Source organism: Nerophis lumbriciformis, linkage group LG06 (assembly GCF_033978685.3).
Source record: "Nerophis lumbriciformis linkage group LG06, RoL_Nlum_v2.1, whole genome shotgun sequence".
In the NCBI taxonomy this organism is placed as follows: domain Eukaryota; kingdom Metazoa; phylum Chordata; class Actinopteri; order Syngnathiformes; family Syngnathidae; genus Nerophis; species Nerophis lumbriciformis.
The window spans coordinates 45,128,243-45,136,488 of NC_084553.2; the positions used below are offsets into that span (position 1 = coordinate 45,128,243).

General features: G+C 38.6%; 1 protein-coding gene across 1 annotated transcript; it reads right to left on the bottom strand.

Annotated features, from left to right (window-relative positions):
• serf2b (small EDRK-rich factor 2b) lies at nucleotides 1-5,948 on the bottom strand. The gene is made up of 3 exons (XM_061964433.2): nucleotides 5,783-5,948; nucleotides 4,991-5,099; nucleotides 1-374 (listed from the first exon to the last, which is right to left on the bottom strand). The coding sequence occupies exons 1-3, from the start codon at nucleotides 5,913-5,915 to the stop codon at nucleotides 296-298; spliced, it is 321 nt and encodes a 106-aa protein (XP_061820417.1). The 5' UTR covers nucleotides 5,916-5,948; the 3' UTR covers nucleotides 1-295.
• Between the last annotated feature and the right edge of the window lie 2,298 nt (nucleotides 5,949-8,246).

The following is an 8,246-nucleotide window of genomic DNA, read 5'->3' on the forward strand; positions in this document are numbered from 1 at the left end:
TGAGAATGACCTAAAAAGATTTATACTTTATTTCAAAGCATCATCAGGAGAAAGTATTTTGTACAAGGAAAGAAAGCACAACGATAGTGTGGACAATAGTTCAACTTTCTCCTGCTGCTAAAAACCACCAACGCTCCTCTGCATGCACGCGGCGTATTCCCAATTTCCCCGAAGAAAAAGATCCCATTGCCATTTTGCCCCAAGGAGAGAATGTAAGATCCGTTTGAATGAAGGTGGAGTCTGGAGAATCAGGAAGAGGTGGAGACAAATGAATGGATGTCTTGACTCTGGATCTTCACTTGGACTTTGGGGGTTCTTTTCCTCCGTCGCTGCCGTCCGACTTTTTCTGCTTTTGCTGCATTATTTCAGCATCCCTTTAATGCAGAAACACTTTGTTAGGAACAAACTTAGAGCGTACTCGCACAAGGACAATCACACACCTGCTTAGGCGCCTAAAGTCTGATACATTTGGCAAATCTCTGATCTTGACTCAAGATTGGTACATTGAGTACCGTAATTGGAAGAGGTGGGCCGGGACACTGCATGATTGCATGTCATAAAATGGCTAACGCGGTCGCTCAATCGCCAAAAGTTGTTCATGATAACCGACACAATCCACAATACGGTAATGACACCAATATAACACAACCTTATTTGCATCACTTTAATCCAGGGGTCGGGAACCTTTTTGGCTGAGAGAGCCATGAAAGGCAAGCTAATTTAAAATGTATTTCTGTGAGAGCCATATAATACCGTATTTTTTGGATTATAAATCGCAGTTTTTTTCATAGAACTACAAAGCGAAGAGGAAACAGGACCTGACTCCCCTCCAGGCGACCTTTTCTTTGAACTGTTTTACGACCTTTTCTTTGAACTGTTCTGTAACCAAAGGCGATGGCTGTTTACGACCCCCGTGCCTTAGAAACAGCTGTTGCCATGTAATCAGGGAAAGTCCAAATAAAAGAGGAGGCGTACAATCTTTCTGGCAGAGCGTGTTGGAACACTGTACAAGGGTACAGGTGTACGCACTCTCCTCAGTTGAGCCAAATTTTATTCTGTCTCTGTTTAATTCCTTGCTTCTTGTCTTGTTTAATAGATGTCATCAGTGTTTGAACCTGACAGTGTGTCTCAGAGTGAAGCACAGAGACAGACGTGTGCGCACGGAGGAAATACTTGTTGGAATTGGCCCGTTGTTAGCATAAAATTGGCAATAAAAGCTAAAAAGAGAGTTGGACTTTGTGTGTCTTCTTTTGGGAGCTACAATACAATATATTACTTTAATTAGTTTTCACGTAAAAAAGTCACATTTTTAAGGTGTGGTGGCTAAAAAGTTGCTGTTGCACACTGCCACAATCAAATACATTAAGGGGAAACCCAGTTTCAAATTTGAACAGATACGGTACCTGAGGAGGAATATCTCAACAGCACTAATTTTTTGTTCTTATGTGTGTTAGTAAATGTTATTTGTATAATAATAACAATTAAAAACATATGTAACAATCAGCACCTCCAAGTCCGAGTCCATGGTTCTCGCCCGGAAAAGGGTGGAGTGCCATCTTTGGGTTGGGGAGGAGACCCTGCCCCAAGTGGAGGAGTTCAAGTACCTCGGAGTCTTGTTCACGAGTGAGGGAAGAGTGGATCGTGAGATCGACAGACGGATCGGTGCGGCGTCTTCAGTAATGCGGACGCTGTAACGATCCGTTGTGGTGAGGAAGGAGCTGAGCCGTAAGGCAAAGCTCTCAATTTACCGGTCGATCTACGTCCAAAACCTCACCTATGGTCATGAGCTTTGGGTTATGACCGAAAGGACAAGATCACGGGTACAAGCGGCCGAAATGAGCTTCCTCCGCCGGGTGGCGGGGCTCTACCTTAGAGATAGGGTGAGAAGCTCTGTCATCCAGGAGGAGCTCAAACTAAAGCCGCTGCTCCACCACATCAAGAGGAGCCAGATGAGGTGGTTTGGGCCTCTGGTCAGGATGCCACCCGAACGCCTCCCGAGGGAGGTGTTTCAGGCACGTCCGACCGGCAGGAGGCCCCGGGGAAGACCCAGGACACGTTGGGAAGACTATTTCTCCCGGCTGGCCTGGGAACGCCTCGGGATCCCCCGGGAGGAGCTGGAAGAAGTGGCTGGGGAGAGGGAAGTTTGGACTTCCCTGCTTAGGCTGCTGCCCCCGCGACCCGACCTCGGATAAGCGGAAGAAGATGGATGGATGGATGTAACAATTAAAAATTACCTGATTATGAAACTGTGATGTTCAGATATTATATCTTGTTTTCTTATTACATATCTGAGTTTCATTTGCAAATATTATTTAGTAGACTCTGCATGTAGTTGCAAATTCCAAAACATTGGATGGCAGTATAGTATAGACTACTGCAGTGTTTTTCAACCTTTTTTGAGCCAAGGCACATTTTTTGCGTAGAACAAATCCGGAGGCACACCACCAGCAGAAATCATTAAAAAACGAAACTCGGTTGACAGTAAAAAGTCCTTGTCGCAATTGTTGGATATGACTGTAAACCATAACCAACCATGCATCACTATAGCTCTTGTCTCAAAGTTGGTGTACTGTCACAACCTGTCACATCACACCATGACTTATTGTGAGTTTTTTGCTGTTTTCCTGTGTGTAGTGTTTTATTTCTTGTCTTGCGCTCCTATTTTGGTGGCTTTTTCTCTTTTTTTTGGTATTTTCCTGTAGCAGTTTTATGTCTTCCTTTGAGCGATATTTCCTGCATCTATTTTGTTTTAGCAATCAAGAATATTTCAGTTGTTTTTATCCTTCTTTGTGGGGACATTGTTGATTGTCATGTCATGTTCGGATGTACATTGTGGACGCCGTCTTTGCTCCACAGGAAGTCTTTGCCGTCGTCCAGCATTCTGTTTTTGTTTACTTTGTAGCCAGTTCAGTTTTAGTTTCGTTCTGCATAGCCTTCCCTAAGCTTCAATGGCTTTTCTTAGGGGCACTCACCTTTTGTTTATTTCTGGTTTAAGCATTAGACACCTTTTTACCTGCATGCTGCCTCCAGCTGTTTCCAACATCTACAAAGCAATTAGCTACTGGCTGCCACCTACTGATATGGAAGTATTACACGGTTACTCTGCCGAGCTCTAGACAGCACCGACACTCAACAACAACACATCATTTGCAAACTATAATTACTGGTTTGCAAAAAATATTTTTAACCCAATTAGGTGAAATTAGATCATTTCCCACAGCACGCCAGACTGTATCTAGTGTGCCGCGGCACAGTGGTTGAAAAACACTGGACTACTGTGTGTTGCCTCGTTAGGAAGTAATCTTTGCCATAAAGCTGTCTTGTCTTATGTTGCGCCCTAAAGTGTTTATACTGTAAATATTGTACTTATTACACAACAGCTGTTTGATTGCAATGTGGATCTTAGCTGTAGTTTTAATCACAAAATGTAATTTACCATTAAATCGGTGCATAATTCTTTAACAGTTCGTTTTCTAACGTTATGAGACTTATGTAAAGCACTAATGGCTTTTTGTTTACGTTTTTGTGATTTTTTATTTCAGTTTTAACATCAAAGTTGGAATTATATCTGTGTCATTTAGTATTTAACACCTGACTGCTACATGAATAACTATTATTGCTGATTTGGGGAAACAATGTAATTGACGCTATTGTTGTTTACATGCATATTATCTGCTGTTTGTATTGATGTTCACGTTCTATGCAAATAACATACAGACTTTGAGTTTAGTGTCTGGAATAAAGCTTTACGATTTAATAAACATAATAAATAACTTATTTAGGAATATGCAGGGATGTGAGCACCCTTTGAGGAAAGAAAAGAGGAACATCTCCATCCGCACAAAGTGCTGCCATGCAAGTCCCGAAAGAAAATGTTGAAATACAAGACTACATTCCCTGTAATTGGGTGCATTTCCGCACTATATTTTACCTTTAGATTTGTTCTCATCTACCAACCTCTTTTAGCTTTCTTTTGGACACTTATATGTCCCATGTAATGTACCACAGAATGTTCTGGTTCTTTAGTAGATAATTTAGTAACATTATAATTATTGAAAATGTAATATACAATTTAATAACATGTCTGCATAGAACTTAGAAAACGTTTCCCATTCAGCCATTCTATCCTGTAGCCACGCCCCTTTTGGGTAATATACTTCCGGTGTTGTGACCTCTGTTTACAATCCGTCATGTCAAAAATATACCTTCTCGCTGGGTACTAATAAATACTTTGAAACTACAACTGGTTCGGAACTAGTAGTGCTCTGATTGTAGTCATCCAAATATGATTAGCAACGAGGTAGACAGCTCCCAGTGTTGTAGCTCGAAAGGTGAACGGAGGTGACAAGTAAGCTAACGAGATGGTTGGCTAAATAGCGAGCTTGTTTCGGTGCTCTGATGTCTGTGCGGCGTTAAGGGAAGAGGAACAGCGAGCACCTGCAGCTAAGGCAAACGTTCAACAAATTTTGTTTAGATCATGTCCTTTATTGATATTTCATTAAAAAACTAGTTTAAAAAGATGTATTTCTGCCTGAATATGCTAAAGATAGTTTTGTTTTTTACTGTCTTCCAGTACAAGAGGGCCTTTGGCAGGACCTATAAAGCTGAAATGAAAATGAGCTTGACACCCACGCAGTTTAAAAGTACCAAATTTGGTATCTATCCCTACAAGGATCAGCGTTAAAATCCCACAAAAAAGCACGCAGAAATTAAAAAGTCATAAGGAAATGCTGGCTGTTTGTTCAGGGGCAATACTGTTTTATACCTTGGACAATAAGGTAAATAGACTCAAAATAAGCTAAAAGTCATACCTTAAAATTCCCGTGCTTGCGTGAGTAATAAAGAAGTATCAATAAATAATCACATCGCTTCTGTCACAACTTAAAAATGGCAAGTTACAGCCTTCCACTATGAAAATAATCAGTCAGGAGTTCCCAAGTTCGGCACGGAACGGACAGCCTAGTGAGAGTACGATAATAATGCCTTTTACCTCTGCTTCCGAGCAGCAGCCGACAGCCCGTCATCGCCCCTCTTCCCTTTGCCGCCGTCATTCGCCTTCTTGGCATTCTTTTGGCGTGCAAGCTCGCGTTGATTTCCCCCTTTAAAAAGGTAGAGCAAAACCACACAATGTTAAGTACATGTGACCATGAGCCACACTAATAATAGCTTAATACCTTCAATCAACACAACAAGGAGAGAAATGTCATATTGTCTCAACACAACTAATAACATTTAGCATGAAAAAAAAAAGCTGAAGAAAAAGAGCGGGGTAAAAAGCAGCAGACGTGGCAAGGGGGCGCTGTGGAGCAGCATGCAAACAACAACAAGTCAAGCGTCAGTACAACAGGTCAGCCAATTAGCAATATTTCCCGTAGATTGTGATCGAATACATATTTCACAGACAATTAGTTTGAAAATAAAAACAATTAGAAAATGACCATTGTGACAACTAACAAGATAGGAGCGCTTTGAACATGGTATTGCACGAAGTCGGTTTCAGTAGGCCCACTAGTAGATATAAGAAGCTATTTTCGAATAAAATAAAAGTAACAATGTCTTTTAAGACATTTTGGTTGATTTTAACTGTCTTTAAGGAGAACAGTTTGAATATTGGTGCGTTTTTTAATAAAAATTAAACATCCCTGAGGGAGGACGTGATGTCTGGATCCAGCAATTAGACGGCACCCAAACTAGCTCACAGAAACAACCGGCCCAATACGAGCATGCAATTGTTGTGAAGTACATATTGCCTTACGGTAAATTTATATATGTCGATACCCACTGGTCATTTTTGTATTCGACTCGTCTGTCGACCCAAATCCACACGAAAAGCTCAGCCGAAATGGCCAAAGTCTCCCTCTGCGTCTCCTCCGTCGCTCTTTCTCGCCTGCTTTGGTTTGCGCTGAAATGCGCATGCGCGTAGGCAGGACTCGAAGGTTCCGGGTGCTCATACGCAGTGGTGTATAGCAGAGGTGAGCCCCAGAGGAATACAATAGCAGAGGTAAATATTCTTATCATTAAATAAATAAAAGGTTTTCAGGAGGTAAATATTGTAATCATTAAATAATTGTGTTAAGTGAAAACAATGTCCGACAATAGTTATTTTGTGTCAGAATGGTGGTTTGCTTTTTTTATACAATATCGAGTGAATATTTACTTCATTCGCCATCTGCAGAGCACAAAATAAAAAATAAATAAATAAAAATAAAAATAACTACAAATTAATACAAATAAATAAAAATGAATTAAAAAAAATAAATAAAAATAAAAATACTAATACTCGGGCCCAGAAAGCCGGCGGCGTTTCTGGATGTTGTTGATAAATGGCTTTCGCTTTGCATAGTAGAGCTTTAACTTGCACTTACAGATGTAGCGACGAACTGTATTTAGTGACAGTGGTTTTCTGAAGTGTTCCTGAGCCCATGTGGTGATATCCTTAAGAGATTGATGTCGGTTTTTGATACAGTGCTGTCTGGGGGATCGAAGGTCACGGTCATTCAATGTTGGTTTCCGGTAGTGATGGGTCCGGCAACACCGATGCATCGGCGCATGCGTCGAGCTCATAGAGCGAAACCCTGTGTCGGTGCGCGTACCGCTTTTAGAAAGTCACGTGACCGATCATGAGCTGTGTTGGTCACGTGACCGATACGCGAACTGTGTCGCACTGACGCATCCTCTGTGCCCTGTGAGCGGCTCTTTTCTACAGCCGGTGAAATAATAACTAAGAGAAATCGTCTAAAATGTAATACGTTGGACAAACTTTTTTTTTTTTTTTTTTTTTTTTTTTAATAAAAATGTGTAAAAAAATAAAATAAAATAAATTCCCAGTCCACAATCATACACAACACGTTCTCTTAGATTTCCATTTTATGATACATGTTCACATTATTTATTGACTGTATCTAAAAAAGATAAAAATATATTTTTATTTTAATGAAGATATGAAATAATACTAAATGAAATACAATGACTTGGTTTATATTATTGTATATACTAGGGCAGGGGTCACCAACGCGGTGCCCGCGGTCACCAGGTAGCCCATAAGGACCAGATCAGTCGCCCGCTGGCCTGTTCTAAAAATAGCTCAAAGAGCAGCACTTACCAGTGAGCTGCCTCTATTTTTTTAATTTTATTTATTTACTAGCAAGCTGGTCTCGCTTTGCTCGACATTTTTAATTCTAAAAGAGACAAAAATAGAATTTGAAAATCCAAGAAAATATTTTAAAGACTTGGTCTTCACTTGGAAAAAGCGGTAGAAAATGGATGGATGGATGGGTCTTCACTTGTTTAAATAAATTCATTTATTTTTTTACTTTGCTTCTTATTACTTTTAGAAATACAATTTTAGAGAAAAAATACAACCTTAAAAATGATTTTAGGATTTGTAAACAAATATAACTTTTTACCTTTTAAATGTCTTCCTCTTCTTTCCTGACAATTGAAGTCAATGTTCAAGTAAATTTATTTATTTTTTTATTGTAAAGAATAATAAATATTTTAGCTTCTGGTTTTTCGACGAAGAATATTTGTGAAATATTTCTTCAAACTTACTATGATTAAAATTAAAAAAAATTATTCTGGCAAATCCAGAAAATCTGTAGAATCAAATTTAAATCTTATTTCAAAGTATTTTGAATTTCTTTTAAAATTTTTGTTCTGGAAAAGCTAGAAGAAATACTGATTTGTCTTTGTTAGAAATATAGCTTGGTCCAATTTGTTAAATATTCTAACAAAGTGCAGATTGGATTTTAACCAATTTAAAACATGTCATCAAAATTCTAAAATGTATCTTAATCAGGAAAAAATTACTAATGATGTTCCATAAATTATTTTTTTAATTTTTTCAAAAAGATTCAAATTAGCTAGTTTTTCTCTTCTTTTTGTCGGTTAAATTTTGAATTTCAAAGAGTCGAAATGAAGATAAACTATGTTTCAAAATTTTATTTTAATTTTTTTCGTGTTTTCTCCTCTTTTAAACCGTTCAATTAAGTGTTTTTTTTTCATCATTTATTCTTTACAAAAAACCTTCCGTAAAAGGAAAAAAAAAATGTACGACGGAATGACAGACAGAAATACCCATTTTTTTTAATATATATAAATTTATTTATCTAGCTATTCTTGTTTAAATCACACTTACGTGTAACTTACAAATGACAATATATTTATTTATTTAATTGTGTATCAAACTGGTAGACCTTCGCATTAATCAGTACCCAAGAAGTAGTTTTTGGTTTCAAATAGGTTGG

What these genes read in the sequence shown, in the direction of transcription:
- serf2b (XM_061964433.2), bottom strand. Translation starts at nt 5,915, where the DNA reads ATGCGCATTTCAGCGCAAACCAAAGCAGGCGAGAAAGAGCGACGGAGG. An exon ending in GTCGAATACAAAAATGACCA is followed by an intron (nt 5,100 to 5,782) that starts GTGGGTATCGAC and finishes ACCTTTTTAAAG; the next exon opens with GGGGAAATCAACGCGAGCTT. An exon ending in GCTGCTGCTCGGAAGCAGAG is followed by an intron (nt 375 to 4,990) that starts GTAAAAGGCATT and finishes TCTGCATTAAAG; the next exon opens with GGATGCTGAAATAATGCAGC.